Here is a 20,559-nt window from a genome sequence, read left to right on the forward strand (position 1 = left end):
AGAATTTTGGATGCCCTTGGGATGTTTCCACTACTATGCTCATATTGTCAGGCCTCTCAAACAGAGATGTCAATAACAGACACTATTCTCGGAATTAGAGGGGCCTTGCTTCCAGCCAGGTGGAGGAGAGGGACAACTGTGTTTTTTGGACTGTGTGGATTCGATGGCCTGGCACATCAGAACCACAGGGGTATAAGGCTCTAGTGGACACTGGTGCACAATGCAAACTAATGCCATCAAACTATAAAGGGACAGAATCTACTTGTATTTCTGGAGTGATAGGGGGAACCCAAGAGCTGACTGTAGTGGAAGCTGGACTTGACAGATGGACCACTCCGTGGATAAGGAATTGGCTGGATGGTCGCACTCAGAGTTACAGTCAACATCTCGATGGCCAAGTGGACACCAGTGACAAGTGGCGTTCCTCAGGGGTCACTATTGGGACCGGTGCTCTTCAACATCTTTGTCGGAGACATGGACAGTGGGATTGAGTGCGCCCTCAGCAAGTTTGCCAACAACACCAAGCTGCGTGGTGCAGTCAACACACTGGATGGAAGGGATGCCATCCACAGGGACCTTGACAGGCTTGGGAGGTGGGCCCGTGCGAACTGCATGAAGTTGAACAAGGCCAAGTGCAAGGTCCTGCATGTGGGTCGGGGAAATCCCAAGCACAAATACAGGCTGGGCGGAGAATGGATTGAGAGCAGCCCTGAGGCGAAGGACTTGGGGGTGATGGTTGATGAGAAGCTCAACATGAGCCGGCAATGTGCGCTTGCAGCCCAGAAGGTCAACTGTATCCTGGGCTGCATCAAAAGCAGCATGGCCAGCAGGTCGAGGGAGGTGATTCTGCCCCTCTACTCTGCTCTCGTGAGACCACACCTGGAATACTGCATCCAGCTCTGTGGCCCCCAACATAAGAAGGACGTGGAGCTGTTGGAACGAGTCCAGAGGAGGGCCACAAAGATGATCAGAGGGCTGGAGCATCTCTCCTATGAAGAGAGGCTGAGAGAGTTGGGGCTGTTCAGCCTGGAGAAGAGAAGGCTCTGAGGAGACCTCATAGCAGCCTTCCAGTACCTGGAGGAGGCCTACAGGAAAGCTGGAGAGGGACTTTTTACAAGGGCATGTAGCGATAGGATGAGGGCTAATCTTTTTAAACTGAAAGAGGGTAGATTTAGATTAGATATTAGGAAGAAATTCTTTATTGTGAGTGTGGTGAGACAGTGGAACAGGTTGCCCAGAGAAGTTGTGGATGCCCCCTCCCTGGTAGTGTTTAAGGCCAAGATGGATGGGGCTTTGAGCAACCTGGTCTAGTGGAAAGGTATCCCTGCCCATGGCAGGGGGCTTGGAACTAGATGATCTTTAAGGTCCCTTCCAACCCAAACCACTGTATGATTCTAAGCTGAAGTGAGTCTGACTGGGACTGAGTGGCAAAAACAACCTTTTGTGACTGGCCAAGATGCCCCGTGCATTCTTGGCATAAGTTACCTCTGGAGAAGTTATTTCAAGGACCCAAGGAGGTACTGGTGGGTGTTTGGTGTAGCAGCTGTGCAGATGGAAGAAATTAAACAGCTGTGTACCCTGCCTGGTCTATCAGAGGAACTTTCTATTGTGGGGCTGCTGAGCATCAAGGAGCAAAAGGTGCCCATGGCTGTTGGGGATTGGCTGCATGACAAAGGTCATGGCTCATTGGAACAACTGTACGAGCAGAGCAGATTCTGAGGCGAGCAAGACTAGGCCTCAGGCCCTGGCCGAAACTGCAATTCATGTTGATGATAGCAGAACGGCAAGGATACTGAGACCTTGACAGGGATCGTAAACAACTAACTAAAGGGGGAGTGAGAGCCGTGAGAATGAGAAAGAAGCACAGCTGGCTAACCGCAAGTAGGAGGGATATGCAAAAGTAACTTGTAGAGCTTCAGCCAATCAATAGTTGACTAGTAGGCATCATTAAAATCCACTGTATAAATAGATGCTGTCTGGGCTAATGAAGTGACGCATGCTTTATCACTCATAATGAGTTGTCTGCGTGTTGTTCCTCCGCTGCTCGCAAATGGCGCCCGAACAGGGACCTGAAGGGACTTTCTGATACGGAGCAGCGGACACAGAGAAGCACCGGTAGCAGCGACCGGGGGGCGAAGATCGACCGAACGCTGATTCCTGCGGCGTGTCGACCAGCGGAGCCTGAACCGTCCAAAAGGGGTTCGCCGTCTGTGAGGGCTACTGGAAAGGCTGCATCAAAGGACTGCGCTACAAGGACTGTGCTACACGACGAGTAAAGTACCTTAACCAAGGAGTCAGAAAAGAGTGCCGGCAACATGGATCTCGAGGTAGCCCTAGAATTATTACAACGCTTTTTAGAGAAGCGGGGGGTAGATTGTATCAAACAATTATCTGGGTTAGTCGCGTTAGGCAGGGTTAAAGGGTGTTTCCATAAACCCGATTCCCTTTTCGAGGTGGAGGAATGGCGAAAATTGGGAGATGTTTTATGGGATATGGTTATCGATGATGATAAGAACGCAAAGAAGCTAATGAAACCATGGAGGGAGATAATCAACAATATTAAACGGTATAAGCTAGAAAAGAATTTTGCTGCGTTAGCCACCGAGCGGCTGGGGGGTGCGGAAACTGCGGCGGGGCTTCTAACTTTCGGGACAGAGCACATCCCGGTGCCTCCCACGGGAGGTCGAATTCCAGTCCGCTCTACATTACAAGGCGCAGATCCGCCTCCCATCCCCCCATGTACCGGCGTATGTGATACGGAACCCTCTGCTCCTCCTCCACCTGAGGAGGAGAATTTGGAGGGAAGCCACGATAACAAAGGGAGTAACCCAAAAGAAAATAATGAAGATTGGCCTCCGGTTCCCGATCACAACGCCGGTGCAGCATCCCGCTTACCCCCCCTCATTAACCCTGGTCCCGGTAATCGTCCCGGGGTGGCCCCCGTCAATTGGAGAAAAATTATTAGACAAGCTATAGAAAATGAACAATTTGATATAGCGGATGACCTTTCCTCCAACCTTGCCTTCCCGGTACGGTTTGAGGCCGGGCCAGACGGTTACTTGGAAGGCCAGCATAATTCACTTGACTGGAAATTGCTATCACAGTTGAGAACGACTGTGAATGACACAGGCCTTCATGGCGAACCAACAAAACAATTGTTGAATTATATTTGGGGCGGGACGATCTTGTGCCAAGAGGACATTAAATGTATTATTAGGATGATTATGACTCAATTGCAACAGCTTCTGTGGCAGGCACATTGGCAGCGATTTTGTGAGGTTTCGGTCAACCAACCCCGAAACGAGCAGGATAGTCTTTATGGACTTACCATGGAACAATTAATGGGGGCTGGCCCATTTGCAACAATCGACATGCAAATGCAACTGGGCCCGGCCGTTTGCCTGGAAGCTATGCGGACTGCGCGCTTAGCTATCACCGCAGTCAAAACTGCCCCCCCTTCTCCCTCATATATGGCTTTAAAACAGGGCAGAGATGAGTCGTTTGCAAACTTTGTTGATAGAGTGACCTCAGCAATAGATCTTTCTGACACTCCTGAATGGATGAAAGCAGCGTTGCTCAGACAATGTGTTATGGAAAATACTAACTCCCCTACCAAATCTATTCTACTAACTCTACCGGGTGACGCTTCCACAGAGCAGATGCTAGAACGTATGAGTAGGGTGCCAGTGGGTCCACAAGCTATGTTAGTTGAAGCGGTGCGAGACCTAGGGAGGGACCTCATTCAGGCACAACAACAAGCTTTTGCAGCCCTTGCACCTTTAAAGCAGCCTGAGACGCGGCCCCGACCTTCAACACAACACGGAAGTAAGTGCTTCCGATGCGGGCAAGAGGGACACCTTAGGCGACAAGTCTGGTGTGAGAACTGTAACATGAACAATCACAATACCCGAGCTTGCCGTAAAGCGGGAAACGGACGGACAAGCGCGAAGGGCCGCCGCGCTACGACAACAATTGCAGCCCCCGCTCAACTGAGTGGCATGCCATCAGCACCACAACATCAACTACCGAATCCCAACTCCAACCCATTCCTGCGCGACTCCTGCGTCCAGCCACAACAGGGAGCCTCGGGTTGGACTTGGCAACAGCAGTAGCCTGCACCTTGATAGACCAACAACCACAAAGAATCGAGACAACTGTGATCGGACCTGTAATGATCAATGGCAAGCCGTGTGGGGCATTACTGCTCGGACGATCCTCAAGCGGACTAAAAGGACTTTTCATTTTACCCGGACTTATCGATGCGGATTTTACAGGTACAATATCTATAGTGGTACAGACAATCTTTCCTCCCATGCACATTCCAGCCGGAAGCAAAATTGCACAACTAGTACCCATTCCTCAATTGACGAGAGGCATGGAACCTTTATCCCTAAGAGCAAGAGAAACGGCCGGCTTTGGATCAACAGGAGACATAGCCATGTTAACAATGGCCATGAACCGCCGACCGGTGACATCGGTAACACTGTGCAACGGGGGAGAACAAATCACATTGAACGCACTTCTAGATACTGGAGCTGATCTCACCATTGTAGCAAAAGACTGTTGGCCCCGACATTGGCCATTGTCACCCATGGCCAGAGGAGTAGAAGGAGTAGGGGGCTCCTCATCCGTTTCGCGCAGCACCAACCGTGTTTCCGTCGTACTGGATGGCCGAACTGCGTCAACCCATATTACTGTGATGACCCTGCCACAAGGAGTTTTTGGACTAATTGGCCGTGACGTATTAGATCAGTTAGGAATTATTCTCGCCACTGAAACACATTTTTAGCGACGGTCACTGCGGCATGGACTTTCCCGATCCCGTTGTGTTGGCTGACTGATTCTCCAATATGGATCGAGCAGTGGCCGTTGAAAAAGGAAAGTCTGAAAGCTGCTCATCAACTGGTACAAGAACAGTTACAACAGGGTCATCTGAAATTATCTACAAGTCCATGGAACACACCCGTCTTTGTGATCAAAAAGAAATCGGGTAAATTCAGGCTCCTACATGACTTACGGGCGGTGAACGCACAAATGCAAGCGATGGGAGCTTTACAACCAGGACTACCAAATCCGGCGATGCTCCCCGAACAATGGCATTTGCTGATAGTAGATTTAAAAGACTGCTTCTTTACAATTCAACTACACCCGGCGGACACTCAAAGATTTGCATTTACTTTACCATCAATTAATAGAGAAGCACCTGCTCAACGGTTTGAGTGGACTGTACTTCCCCAGGGTATGAAGAACAGCCCTACCCTCTGTCAACTTTTTGTGGACAATGCACTTAACCCAGTTCGCCTAACCTGGCCAGAAGCAATAATATATCATTACATGGACGACATTTTAATAGCACAAGAAGATCCGTTCACTGAACGACAAGAAACTTTCTTAGCACAAACCCTGAAACGTGAGGGGCTAGTCATCGCTCCAGAAAAAGTCCAAAGGACAGCCCCCTGGAAATATCTGGGCTGGCAAATCACCGACTCCCAAATTCGACCCCAGAAACTGGAAATAAAGACTGACATTCACACCCTCAATGACGCTCAGAAACTAATGGGCGACTTACAGTGGCTGCGACCAGTTGTTGGAATTCCCAATGAACACTTAGACATATTGCGTCCTCCGCTTCAGGGCGTGGATCCAACCAGCCCTGTACATCTCACTCCCCAGCAAAAACAAATGATCCAACACATATCAACACAAATCACCCAGCGATGGGTCGACCGGCGCAACCCGGACATTCCTGTTGACCTAACCATTCTCAATGGTCCCTCTCAACTTATCGGTGCACTGACCCAGTGCAAAAAGAAAACGGGGGAGAAGATTCGGGTGTTGGAATGGTTGTATACAAAGTTACAACCACACAAGACCATACAACAAAAGTTGGAAAATTTAGCTGAACTGGTCAAGAAAGGGAGAATGCGTACATTACAGATCACTGGAGCTGAACCAGGAATTATCAGATTACCAATAAAAAGAGATATGCTGGAATGGTGTATCCAACAATCAGAAGAGCTTCAAGTTAGTTTGTTGTCAACAGCGAATGATATAGTAGTGGACTCTATCAAATCACCTGTACTACACTGGATTAGTCAAAACAATTGGATTATGCCATCCAAAAGAAGCGAGGTCCCCTTACCTGATGCAGTCACAGTGTTCACTGATGCAGGAAAAAAGTCTCGAAGAGCAGCTGCTACCTGGCTAGACAACGGAGTATGGCGGCACCATCTTTTGCCAGCAGCACCAGGAGACTCCCTCCAGACATTGGAGCTAGCCGCGGTAGTCTGGGCCATTCTTCAGTGGCACGATCAAAAGATCAACATCGTTACGGACTCACTTTATGTTGCGGGAATCTTACAAAGGATTGAAGATGCCAGACTCAAGGACATTAAAAACCCCCGTCTACATGAACTCCTCCGCCAATTACAATCGGCATTGATACAAAGAAAACATCCGTATGCAGTCATCCACATTAGGAGTCACATGTGGACGGAGGGCCTGGGCGAAGGAAATCACAGAGCAGATCAGTTGGTGACCGTTGCGGTACCTCTGAACGACTTCATCAAAGCACGAGAAACACATAGCATTTTTCACCAAAATGCTAAAGGGCTACACAAACAGTTCGACATCACTATGGATGAAGCAAAGGGAATAGTGCGAGCATGTCCAGAGTGTAGTCACCACGGCCCGGGACTTGGCATGGGAGTCAACCCTAGGGGCCTAGGACCATGCGAACTATGGCAAATGGATGTTACGCATGTTCCCGAGTTCGGACGGCTTAAATATATACATGTAACAATAGATACCTTTAGTAGATTTGTATGGGCCACACCTCAGGCAGGGGAAAAAGCTCTCCATGTAATACGCCATCTAACAAGCTGTTTCGCAGTAATGGGAGTCCCTCAAAAATTAAAAACAGACAATGGACCTGCTTACACTAGTGAAAAAATGAGAAAGTTCTGTCAGAGGTGGGGAGTTACGCATATCACGGGTATTCCCCATTCACCAACAGGACAGGCCATTGTTGAAAGGGCAAATCAAACGTTAAAAAGATATTTATACAAATTTCAAGAGATCAAAGATGTTCAAGAAAGAGTTTCCAAGACATTGTTTGTCATGAATTTTCTGTGTATATTTGGGGATGAAGAATCCCCACCTGTAAGGTTACATTCGGGCAATACTAAACAAACCTCAATGCAAATGCAAGTTTATTATAGAGACTTAAGCACAGGGGAATGGAAAGGGCCTGCGGAAGTTAGATACATTGGCAAAGGATATATGTGTGTCATCACTCCCACAGGACCACAATGGGTACCATCGCGATGGACCAAGGCTGCTCCTGCCGTCAACAACGATCAGCCTTCCACACCAGGCCGCCATCAGACCGCTTCTTCAACGGCGGAACAAATGGATTAGTTGCTACGTTGGTGTGATCATATTAATGAACATGATAACGTTAACAAACTGTTTTATCCCAAGGACTGCTTTTGATCCTAAGCAAAATGTCTGGGTAACCCTAAGTAGAGAGCTTAGTACCACCACTTTTTGCGCTAGCTTAGCATTCCCCAGCGTCCCCTTTATTACTTGTCTGGTTGGGGTACCGTTAAACGACTCTGATTGGGACATGTTAAATAAGACATTGCTAGATTATGAGAAACTTTGGAGACCAGGATCAAACAGAAGTAGAACCAGCTATTACCATGCACAAGCAAAAAACATGAGTCGGTGGCTCGGACAATATGATTTCTGGGATGATCGTCTTCCCATAGGTCCAGAGCCTCAAGAAATTGAACTTATAGATTCACTAAATGCTTCCTTTTGTTTTTTCCTAAATGCCTCTAAAAGACCTTGCAATGAAGGACATAATTTACAATGCTATGCTACCATAGAAACCCCTGTCTACCCAACAGGAAAGGAATCAGATTGGGCAAGATGGTGTAACCAGGTAACAAGAGATAAAACCGATCCCAACCCAGGTACCACATATCCAAGACATCTACCACCCGGGTTGTTTCTCATTTGTGGCGATAGAGCTTGGAATGGTATTCCTTCCCGACCTACTGGGGGTCCATGCACAATTGGCCAATTAAGCCTAGCTTTACCCCATCATCATCCAAAAAGAGGACAGCCAACCAGATGGAGAAGGGACCTCACACAACAACTTGACAATACCTGTGATGATGAGGTAAAGTTGTGGAGCAAAGGGGAGGTATTCTTTTCCTCCCTATTCATCCCAGGACTCGCAGCAGCCCGGGCCCATAAAAACCTGGAGGCACTTTCTTGTTGGGTAGTGAAACAAGCAAATATGACTAGTAGAATATTGGGAGAAATGGCTAATGATCTCTCACGTACACAACATGCTGTACTACAAAATCGTATGGCCATAGACTTCTTACTTTTGGCCCATGGTCATGGCTGTGAGGACTTTGAAGGGCTCTGTTGCATGGACCTCGAAGATCAATCCCAATCCATCCATAAACAAAGAAAAAGGCTGATGGATCATACTGACCGTATTAGGGAGGATAAAGGATTTTTTGGTCTCGAAAGTCTGACAAATTGGCTTGGGCTATCCGGATGGCTAAAAAGCTTGCTCCAAAGTATTATACTTGTTATTATTGTAATACTTGTAATAATCATGCTATTCTCTTGCTTATTCTCTTGCCTTCGTAAGGGTTTAGATCGCATAATGAATCAAGCCCTGCTCGTACAAAAAGAAAAAGGGGGAATTGTTGGGGATTGGCTGCATGACAAAGGTCATGGCTCATTGGAACAACTGTACGAGCAGAGCAGATTCTGAGGCGAGCAAGACTAGGCCTCAGGCCCTGGCCGAAACTGCAATTCATGTTGATGATAGCAGAACGGCAAGGATACTGAGACCTTGACAGGGATCGTAAACAACTAACTAAAGGGGGAGTGAGAGCCGTGAGAATGAGAAAGAAGCACAGCTGGCTAACCGCAAGTAGGAGGGATATGCAAAAGTAACTTGTAGAGCTTCAGCCAATCAATAGTTGACTAGTAGGCATCATTAAAATCCACTGTATAAATAGATGCTGTCTGGGCTAATGAAGTGACGCATGCTTTATCACTTATAATGAGTTGTCTGCGTGTTGTTCCTCCGCTGCTCGCACATGGCTACTACAGTGGTACACTGGTGACAATATTGTACTAATAGAGATTCCCTGATTCCCATCCGTAAGCTGATCTGTCAACTGGAGAGCCAGGGAGTAATCAGCAAGACTTGCTCAACCCTTCAACAGTCCCATATTGTCGTTACATTTGTCACGGCGGTCAAATAAAAACAGGAGACAGAAGGATAGTTTCAAGCAGGCAGCAAAGCAAGAGCAAAAGCAAAAAGAGTGCCCATGTTTATTTTACTCCATTTTTTATATCTTCCCTCCTCTAGCTGGCTAGCTTTATGATTGGTTGCGCTCGCTGTTCACGCGCCCGACCACAACCGCTGATTGGCCATCACGTGCCGGCCACGAGTCCATAGTTGGCAGCTGGAATATCACTCCGTATCTTGTTTTTCTCACATCCTGTTTTCTTGCTAAATTCCTTCAAGGTCAGGGCCACCAGCAGCCCAGTCCAATCCCTCAATTCCCCCTTTTTGTTTTTCAACCAAAAAGGCCGTGTTTATCATCCGTTGCAGGGCCCTTTGCAAACAAGAAAACAAACATGGTAACATGAGCATGATGATACAAACTACAAACAATCTCTTAAGTCCCATGTTTATCAATCCTGTCAGCCATCCCCCAAATCCTAGGTGACCCAGCCAGTCATCTAAGAACCCATGACCCATGATCATGTGCTAATAATAAAAAGTCTATAGCAGCTCTATTTTGCAAGGTAGCATGTCGAATACTATCTACATCGTTGGCTAAAGCTTCTAAAACTCTAGAAATTTGGTTAGCTCTTTTTGCAATCTAGCAAGCTGAATTTCGCAGTTGCGTCAACCCTTGGGCAGCATCGTTACATTCTATCCCTATGGTAGTGACACTTCTTTCTTTTTTGCCTGGCCTTATGTAGGTTAGTAAGGTTATTATGACTTTTTGCGTAGGCATTAGTAGACTTAATTTGCCTATGGTACACGGACCTCCCACCTTCTTACTGGGCAGCCCTGGCCAAGCCCTATCCCCACAAATTAGGAATAAACCCTTTGGTAATTTTTGCTTTCAGATCCGTTTAAGGGGACCCCCACTAGACATGTATGAAAGGGTTGTTCAGGCTGAGCTAAGGAGGCACAAAACTGCGTCTGGTTCAGGCTCCGCATCAGAGTCACCCAAACGTTGTGACTCCCCTCCCAAGGTGTCGGCGGAAGGACTATCGGTTGATGTCCTCTTGTCAGCTCCAGGATCCAAAGCAGGCTTAACACAGCTGGTGGGAAACCACCGCGGCCCTGCATCTGTGGAGACACAAGCATACCCACGTCCCCGGGGTAATTAAATCCCACAGGCCTGTCCACTTTCCCGTTTGCAGGTCTCATGCTAAAACCTTTGCCCTGACAAGAGGATCGCCTCCCTGCAAAGACAAAAAATGAGAGATAATTACAGGACGCTCTTTCCCAGTTGGCACAGTTAAATGATTCAATGTGTACACAGCCTTCCATAGGCGAGCATGTGGGGTCTCAGAGCTCATTCCCCCTTTTTGTTTTTCGAGAAGTTGCTTCAGAGTGTGGTGCACTCGTTCCACAATGGCCTGGCCGGTCGGGGAATGAGGAATGCCAGTAACATGTTCCACCCCCCAGGAGGCGAGAAATCGGGCCATGCGTGCAGATACATACGCTGGCCCGTTGTCCGTCTTAATACGTTTCGGAATCCCAAGGGCAGCCCAGGCTTGCCGAAGATGTGAGATGGCGTCGATTGCTTTCTCGCCGGCATGGGCCGATGCCCACACGACCTTAGAAAAAGTATCCCCAGAGACGTGAACATATTGTAGGTGACCAAAAGAGGGAATATGTGTTATGTCCGTTTGCCACAGGTCCAAGGCTTGGCAGCCGCGCGGGTTAACCCCGCGTGGAAACACCAGTCCGGGTCCTAGGCGTTGACGCTCCGGACAAGCGGCGGTGATAGATTTCACGTCTGCAAAAGAGATCTTGAATTGATGGACTAACGCCCGAGCCCCTTGGTGAAAAAACTGGTGAGACAGAAACGCTTGACGAACTAGGTCTGGCACTGGAGTGGTCCAAGCGGGGGCTGCGAGAGCGTTGGCACGCGCGTTCCCTTCACATATGAATCCTGGCAGACCGGTGTGTCTGCGAATATGCAAGATATAATACCTATGCATACGTCAGTTCACTACAGTCCATAGCATTTTTAGCAACGAAAATAATTGTTCTGAGTTTGCCTCTTTGAGTAGCGCACGATCAACACACTGCGCAATGTCTGCTACATAAGCAGAGTCCGTAACAATGTTTACAGCACAATGCGAAAATGTTTGAAAAGCAACAATGGCAGCACTAAGTTCAACCAATTGAGGTGATCCCTGTACTAAATGCACCAATTCCTGCCATTGCCTTCCGTCATACCAGGTAACTACTGCTTTTCCCGATTTTCCAGAGCCGTCAGTAAAGACCATGGGGCCTTGTACTGGGCTATCCGCTGCCAGTGGCTTTGAATCACTTGTACCTCTGAATGAGCTTGTAGTAATTTGTGACTGGGAAGATGATAAGATACCTGCCCTTCAAATCCTTCCAGGGCCAATTGAAATGGTAAACTGTTTGCCATACACCAGCTTACATAATCGCTTTCAATGGGAATTATCAGTCGACCGGGGTCTCGGCCCGTGAGTTGAACGCATCGTGTGCGTCCTTTCGTGATTATTTTCGATACCAGCTCAATCTGAGTGCTCACTGTTTTTCGTGGTTGAACGGATAAAAACAGCCACTCTAGAACGTGTAGCGGATCCTGCCAACGCTCATTCCACTGGCCCAGTAATCCCATGGGATGATAGTTGGCAATGGCTACATATAAACTTACTGGCGTCTCTAAATCCACACGATGTACCTTTTTCTGTTGCATACCATTGGCCACTTCCTCTAAAGCCAAGGTGGCTTCCACTGTCAATGATCAGGGAGACATCAAATCAGTGTCTCCTTTCAACAGGTCAAAGAGCGGCTTCAATTGAGCAGTCGGGAGGCCCAAGTATGGCCTTACCCAATTGATGATCCCCAATAATTTCTGCACATCATTCAGGGTTTTTACGTTTACTCGGAATTGGATGGATTGTGGCTCAACTGTCTGATCCAAGACCTTAACTCCCAAGTACTTCCAGGGGGCCTGCTGCTGAACCTTATCCAGTGCTATACACAGCCCGAAAGTGGCCAATGATTGCCGCAGAACTGGACATACTTGCTGAAGTTCTGCTTTATCTGCAGCTGACACAAGAATATCGTCCATGTAATGATAACAGTATACCTGTGGAAATTGCTCCCGTACTGGTGTCAACGCCTTTGCTACATACCATTGACATATTGTGGGACTGTTTTTCATGCCTTGCGGTAATACCGTCCACTGATATCGTTGACAAGGCGCCATGTTGTTCCTACTAGGTATTGAAAAAGCAAATTAGCATTTGTCAGTTTCATGTAAAGGAATGGTGAAAAAAACAATCTTTCAGATCAATAACCAAAATGTATAGTCTGCATCAATAACTCCTGGTAAAACAAATAGACCTTGCAAGGTTACACTAGAACATCCGAGTAATAGTGCACTTAACCCGTTTCCAATGGGTCCCACGGCATTCATTGGTACCTTATGCACTCTGCTATTCTCTATTGTGATTGCAGTTGCTGTGGTAACATCCAGTCAAGCACTCCCTGCGGTTCGGGCTGCGAGTGGACTGCATAGGCCTGGAACTGTTTGGGAAGATTCATTTGTGTCAGCACGCGGTTCCCCCCCGCATTCTTTCTCCAGTTTCTCTGCACTCTGCAGCTGCTTGTTATCAGCTGACCTTGAGCATTATACTTAGACCTGCACTGCTTCACAAAATGCCCTAGCTTCCCACAGCGATGACACATCAAAACAGAGTTATCTCTCCCACTCAGCTTCGACTTCTTAGGGCAATTTTTCCTAAAGTGACCTTCTTGCCCGCATGTATAACAATGATGAACTACTTTAACTGGTGCCGCAAATGTTTTTGCTAAATGCTCCATCTGAAATGTGGTGGTTCCTACTTTCCCGCAAGCATCCATTAGTTCGGTTAAGGTGGGGTTACGATTTGCCATCCCTGCAATAACTTTCCTGCAGTCCTCGTTTGCATTGTCCTTCGCTAACTGTAACAACGCTGCTTTAGCAGCCCTGTTTTGTATTTGTTTGTCTAAGGCAAATCACTCCCGAACTGAATGGCTCCTATTCGGGTGGGCCGCTTCCGTCCCCTCGATATACCGGGCAAGCCAATACCCCGCCACCCATAGCAGCCGCGGCCCCGAAATCACCGTCCGCAAGTGCGTGCTCTCTTAATTTTCTCCAGAACCTGGCCGGGTCCGGGCCAGACACAGTAACCTGGACTGGCTGCAGCGTGAATAACTCCTCCACGCTACCGCCTGACTTTCCCGACCCTCGGGCTCTGCAGCAATTATGTCCCGCTTCCACCTCTTCAGAAAGGTCTGTTAAGGGTGGCTCAGCCTCAGATTCGGGTAACAGGACGGTAGAAGGATCAATGTTCCGCTGCTGTTCCCTGGGCGGTGGGGGCGGGGGGAAGCTCTGGCGGCGCGGAGGGCAAAGTCACTGTGAAAGGAGCTGTAGCCGCCTCAGCCACCACCTTTGCCTCTCTGTCCGCCTTCATTTGCTCCAGTGAGTCTATAACTAATCTCCACGTTGTCAACGACGCAGTGGCGATCTTGTCCCCCCTTGAGGCAGCCTCAAAGAGAGACGTTCCAGCGCTTTGCCACGTACTAACTTTGAAAGCAGTCTGCGCCATAGCTGGCAAATTATTATTGTTTTTACACCATATCAATAGTCTCCGGAGCAAATGCTCATCATATTTTACCCCTTTCTTTGAGAGGATATGTAGGAGAAGCCTTACTATCGCACTTTCTTCTTTAGAGATATTTTGGCCCATCTCCTTTCCCCCAGCTGCTCACCTCACTGGGTGTCCCGTTGCAACATACGTTCCTTATTCTGTGGGTCGTCCTCCACCCCACCCCAGTCTCAGTCCCGCTGAGCCATTCTCCAGCTGGTGTATCTCCTTCTGGGCTGTTCCCCGAACTTGCCGTCGATTTACCGTTAAATCAGTATCACGTTGGGGTCACCATCTGAGGAGAAGAAACACAACTCCACACAATCCAATGTGAATCAAAGTGAAGACGCTTTATTGAGCATAGGCTGTCCCTTTTATACATTTGTACTTTCCCTGGCTGCAAGCATGTGCATTGCTATTTGTTAACATTACTGTCCATGCTTCAAGCACACTCTTCTTTGATGTGTTGATTGGTTACTGCTCTGCCACTGGTCCTTTCTTGATTGGCTCCACCAGTTCCTGTTTCTTCTCCTCCATGTCCGGCTCCCCTCGGCTACTCCCTCAGTTCTTGTTTGCTCAACTGCTGTTTTTCCTCATTTCTTCTCTCCAAGGTCAGCTTATTGACACTAACTACATGACTCTTGTCATGCAGCTAGGCCCTCACTCCATACTCTCATACTTCTGGCTCATCACATGACCATTCTCCTCCAGAAACACCTCTACACACCATAATGCTGTCAAACTATAAAGGGACAGAATCAATTTGTATCTCTGGCGTGACAGGGGTCTCCCAAGAGCTGATTGTATTGGAAGCTGAAGTGAGTTTGACTGCGACTGAGTGGCAGATGCACCCTATTGTGACTGGCCCAGATGCCCCATGCATTCTTGGTATAGATTACCTTAGAAAAGGGTATTTCAAGGACCTGAGAGGGTACTGGTGGGCGTTTGGTGTAGCGGCTGTGGAGACTGAGGAAATTAAACAGTTGTCTACCCTTCCTGGTCCATCAGAGGACCCTTCTATTGTGGGGCTGCTGAGGGTCGAGGAGCAAAAGGTGCCCATCGCTACTACAACGGTCCACAGGCGACAATATTGTACTAATGGAGAGTCCCTGATCACCGTCCATGAGCTGATCTGTCAATTGGAGAGCCAGGGAGAGATCAGCAAAACATGCTCCCCCTTCAACAGTCCCATATGGCCAATGTGAAAGTTTAATGGGGAATGCAGACTAACTGTGGACTATTGTGGCCTAAATGAAGTCACACCACCGCTGAGTGCTGCTGTACCGGACACGTTAGAATTCCATATTGAACCGGAGTCAAAGGCAGCCAAGTGGTATGCCATGACTGATATTGCAAATACATTTTTATCCATTCCTTTGGGAGCATAGTGTAGGCAACAGTTTGCTTTTACCTGGAGGGGCATCCAGTACACCTGAATCAATTGCCACAGGGGTGGAAACATAGCCCCACAATTTGCCATGGACTGGTCCAGACTGCACTGGAGAAGGGTGCAGCTCTGGAACACCTGCAGTACATTGATGACATCATTGTATGGGGTAACACAGCAGAAGTTTTTTGAGAAAGGGAAAAAAGTAATTCAAATCCTTCTAGAAGCTGGTTTTGCCATCAAATGAGGTAAGATCAAGGGACCTGCAAAAGAGATCCAGTTTTTAGGAATCAAGTGGCAAGATGGCCGTCGTCAGATCCCAATGGACATGGTTAACAAAATAACAGCCATGTCTCCGCCAACTAACCAAAAGGAGACACAAGCTTTCCTAGGCATAGTAGGCTTCTGGAGGATGCACATTCCCCATTACAGTCAGATTGCGAGCCCTCTCTATGAAGTGGCTCGGAAGAATGTTTTTAAATGGGGCCCTGAGCAACAACAGGCTTTTGAGCAAATTAAACAAGAAATATTTCATGCAGTGGCCCTTGGATCAGACCGGACGGGAACAGAAGTAAAGAACGTCCTCTATACCGCAGCCGGGCGGAATGTCCCTACCTGGTGCCTCTGGTAAAAGGCACCAGGGGAGACTCGAGGTCGACCCCTGGGGTTTTGGAGTCGGGGATACAGAGGATCAGAGCACTTTTATACTCCAACTGAAAAAGAGATACTGGCAGCCTATGAAGGAGTTGGAGCTGCCTCAGAAGTAATTGGTACTGAGGCACAGCTCCTCCTGGCACCCTGTTTGCCAGTGTTGAACTGGATGTTTAAAGGGAAGACCTCCTCTGCACATCATGCAACTGATGCTTCGTGGAGTAAGTAGGTTGCATTTAATACTCAGCGGGCTCGAATAGGGAACCTTAATTGCCCAGGGGTTTTGGAAGTGATCATGGACTGGCCGGAAGGCAAAGATTTTGGAATGTGGCCAGAGGAGGAGGTGATGTGCACTGAAGAGGCCCCACCATATAATAAACTATCAGAAAATGAGAAGCATCATGCCTTGTTCACCGATGGATCTTGCCGTATTGTAGGCAAGCAGCGAAAGTGGAAAGCTGCTGTGTGGAGTCCTATTTGACGAGTGGCAGAAGCGGCTGAGGGAGGTGAGTCGAGTCAGTTTGCAGAAGTAAAAGCCATCCAGCTGTCTCTAGATATTGCTGAGTGAGAAAAATGGCCTGTACTTTACCTGTACACTGACTCGTGGATGGTAGCAAATGCCCTGTGGGGATGGCTGAAGCACTGGAAGAAAAACAATGGCAACACAGAGGCAAACGCATCTGGGCAGCTGACTTGTGGCAGGATATTGCTGCCCAAGTATAGAAGCTGGTTGTGAAGGTACATTATGTAGATGCCCACTTACCAAAGAACAGAGCCACTGAGGAACAACAAGCAGCAGGTGGATCAAGCTGCTAAGGTTCAAGTGTCTCAAGTAGACCTGGACTGGCAGCATAAAGGTGAATTATTTTTAGCTTGGTGGGCCCGTAATACATCAAGGCAGAGATACCACGTATAGATGGGCTCGTGACCGAGAGGTGGATTTGACCATGGACACTATCGCACAGGTCATCCACGAATGTGAAACTTGTGCTGCAATTAAACAAGCCAAATGACTAAACCCCCTGTGGTATGGAGGACAATGGCTCAAATATAAGTATGGGGAGGCCTGGGAGATTGATTCATCTCGCTTCCATGAACCCGCCAAGGCAAGCGCCATGTGCTCACAACGGTGGAAGCAAGTACTGGCTGGTTGGAAACATACCCCATGCCTCATGCCACCGCCTGTAACACTATTATGGGCCTTGAAAAGCAAATTTTGTGGTGACATGGCACTCTGGAAAGAATCGAGTCAGACAATGGGACTCATTTCTGAAACAGCCTCATAGACACCTGGGCTAAAGAGCATGGTATTGAATGGATATATCACATCCCCTACCATGCACCCACCGCCAGGAAAGTGGAACGATGTAATAGACTGTTGAAGATGACAATGAAAGCAATGGGTGATGGGGCATTCAAAAACCGGGATGAATACTTAGAAAAAGCTACCTGGTTAGTTAATACCAGGGGATCTGTCAATTGGGCTGGTCCTGCTCAATCCGAACTGTTGCACACTGTAGAGGGGGATAAAGTCCCTGTGGTGCACGCAAGAAATATGTTGGGGAAAAAAAACTCCTGCCTCGAGCAAAGGGAAACCCACTAGTGGAATTGCTTTTGCTCAAGGACCTGGGTGCACGGGGTGGATGATGCAGGAGGATGGGGAGGTTAGATGTGTACCCCAAGGAGATTTGATTCTGAGTGAAAATAGCCAATAACTTGAACTATATGATGCTAAGTGTCATTTATTACAGTAAGAATCACCTCAGACCCTGAACGTGGGCTGCACCAGATATGCCAGCTGCAAGTTCCAAATGCAATACATCATCCTGCTGTGCCCAACTTCACCAGTCCATCACACCATATTGAGGCCTGGTCCCGATCTGCTCACTGAGTGAATCCCACACCAATGTTTTTCCTGCCCTGAGAGACTATCATGAGAAATGGAACCCATGGTTTTGGACTAAATTAGTTCAATGGACTTCTTGGAGAGAGAGCCCATAGACTAAAGAGAATGATATCTGTATGTATATATGTTGAGAGATGAGGAAAATAGTAGTGACTTGACGTAAATGATATAGAATAAGGGGTGGTATCCTGTCCTGGCTTCATGGGATAAAATTTATAGAATCAAGTTTCTGTTACATTTTGTTTCAGTTTGTGGCCAGCCATGGTGATCAAGGCCATTAGCAGTTAAATCCAGGGCAGCTGACCCAGGCTGGCCCACAGGTGTATTCTATATTATTAACATCAGGTTCACTATAAAAGGGAGGGCTTGCTGGGGAGGGGTGGGTGTCTTTTTTTATTTTTTTTTGTTTGTTTTGTTTGTTTGTCTGTCTGTTCCTCCCCTTCTTCTCTTCCCCTCTCCTCCTTTCCCTTTTTCTTCTTCTCAGTGATTGCTATCCTTGGAGCAACTTGTCCTATGTCTCTGTGTTTTGTATTACTATTGATATTGTGGGGTTTTTTTGTTATTGTTGTTTTTTGTTGTGTGGGGGTGTGGTTGTTTTGTGGTTTTTTTTTGGTGTTTTTTTTTTTTTTTTTTAGTAAATCTGTTTAAATTTAACCTATGAGTCTTCCTTGTTTTTTCCATTTCCTTTCTTGGTTGGGGAAGGGACATTGGGTGAGAGAACAACTGCTTATTGTTTAGCCCTGGGTGTGGGCTAAACAAAGACATTCTGTTAGGAGGTACTTCTCATCCAGCTAGCGCTTCAGATCAAAGCAGGGATCCCAGCAAAGTGACAATACTAAAAATCATTGTCAAGATGCTTAACTGAAGTTACACTTGGGGATACATATCTAATTCTGAGGAATAAGCTTAAGATATTCAGCTAAAGAAAAGTGCTTTGAACTGTGTGACTTCTACTGTATCCAAAATCACACCAACCTGAAAACAACCTGCTATGCATAGTGACACTCAGGTTTTTCTTTCCTTATCTCAGATTAAATCAGCATTCAAAGAGGTAGACTTCTTTAACAGCAGCAAAACAGCACCTCTCTGACAACAACGTATGCCTTTCTGTTCTTGCAAAATTTTAAGTCCCTTCTCCACAGCTTGGAGGTTGAAAGCATAACCACCCAAGTGTGGTTGAGCAGAAATCTAGACCAAGAGTAAATTTTAATTGGACCTCCCCAAGGTTCTGGTCACCTGATGTCTCCTGCCTGCCTTCTCTCTCCCAGTCTCTTGGGAAACAGCTGTAGCAGTAGGTATATGTGGCAGGCTATAATCTAAACTAGATGTGCATACATACACACACATGGAAAGGGGTGTACTCTGACAAGACGTTAATGCTTCTAAGTAGTTACAGACATAGAAAAGTATCAGAGGACAGGTGATGTGGCACCTGCCAAGTGAGGGCAACTCAGAGAAGGATGTGCATTGAATTTCGTACTAATCCCAGAGACGAATGAGCAGGTAAGCTTGGGCACAGCAGCAATTTCCCCGCAGCTTGCTGCAGCACAGGAAGGCACCGCAGGCATTTTGCTCCTTCCTCGCCTCTTGGCTGGCTCCCGGGGAGGACGTCACCTGGGGAAGTTTTGGGAGTGCTAGGGAGAGGGAGCGCACATACAGGGTCTTGCAAGCTAGGGCGCGGCACCACTAGGAGCTGGCCCGAGTTTCGGGAAGGGCTTCCCCGCGCTACCCCACAGCGCGGACTCCTCATAGGGTGGTGGCTGGCCCGTTCCACGCCTCAAGGCCCCCGGAATACCCACCTCTCTCTTGCACATAGGAAGTGCCACGTAGGGGCTGGGACACCCTCCCTATCCAGCACCTTCGCCAGGTCCTAGGCATAGCTTGACCCGTCCGTCCGTGGGCAGCCAGACCCTGCCCCTGACGAGCGAGCGCGACGCCAACACCTGCGCGAGGGCGGGTGGGGTGGCCGCCTGTAGGTGTAGCGGCCCGCGGCAGCGCCCCACCCCGCGCCGTCTGCTGCTACCAATCCGCGCCCGCCTCCCACCCCCTCCCTACGCCGTTTCCGTAGTGGGTGGGAGTGTTAGCTTCCCCCGAGCTTTAAGAGCCCTATGTGACTCGTTGGAGAAAATGGCGGCGGTGGGGAATCGCAGTTCGTCGTCGGGATTATCTTCGGGTAGCAGTACGGAGACGGCCGCTGCTAGGAGTCTGAAGGGTGGTGCGGGCGCAGCGAGTGTCGTTGAGAGTGGTGGGGGGCTCCTGCGGGAGGCGGGCGGCAGCGGCTGCCAGGAGCAGCGCTCTGACTGGAGACGGAAGCAGCCGCGCAAAGTGCGGAGTGGGGAGCTGGACCGGTTGCCTGAGACGTCCCTCTTTGCCGCTGCCTTCTCGTCCTCCTCCTCTTTGCCGGAGCCTCCCGAGACGTTGCTGCTCCACTATCTGCCTGGGCCGCGCTCCAGCCCCGCCAGCCCAGCTGCCTCCCACAGCCGCTGCGCCGAGTTCATAGAACCGCTGCTGGCGGGGACCGACCCCACCGTGGAGCGGAGGATGGAGCCGTCCACCCTCGCGTGGTGAGGGGGGGGGGAGGCAGTGGAGGCGGCGGGGCTGTTCCCGCGGGGAGAGCGCGGGCGCCCCGTTCCCCCGCCTGGCCGGGAGCAGGTGC

The 20,559-nt window shown here is 48.6% G+C and overlaps 1 protein-coding gene across 1 annotated transcript in view; it reads left to right on the top strand.

Moving 5' to 3' along the window:
- Nucleotides 1–474: 474 nt before the first annotated feature.
- LOC137675731 (mitogen-activated protein kinase kinase kinase 1-like) overlaps nucleotides 475–20,559 on the top strand; it is a 159,712-nt gene continuing 139,627 nt past the window's right edge. The window contains exons 1-5 of the mRNA XM_068421921.1: nucleotides 475–593; nucleotides 2,066–2,210; nucleotides 2,454–3,029; nucleotides 5,635–5,843; nucleotides 19,808–20,467. Of these exons, the coding sequence (XP_068278022.1) occupies nucleotides 475–593; nucleotides 2,066–2,210; nucleotides 2,454–3,029; nucleotides 5,635–5,843; nucleotides 19,808–20,467 (1,709 nt within the window). The remainder of the gene's footprint in view (nucleotides 594–2,065; nucleotides 2,211–2,453; nucleotides 3,030–5,634; nucleotides 5,844–19,807; nucleotides 20,468–20,559) is intronic.

The sequence above is a fragment of the Nyctibius grandis genome, chromosome W (assembly GCF_013368605.1).
Source record: "Nyctibius grandis isolate bNycGra1 chromosome W, bNycGra1.pri, whole genome shotgun sequence".
Taxonomy (NCBI): Eukaryota; Metazoa; Chordata; class Aves; order Nyctibiiformes; family Nyctibiidae; genus Nyctibius; species Nyctibius grandis.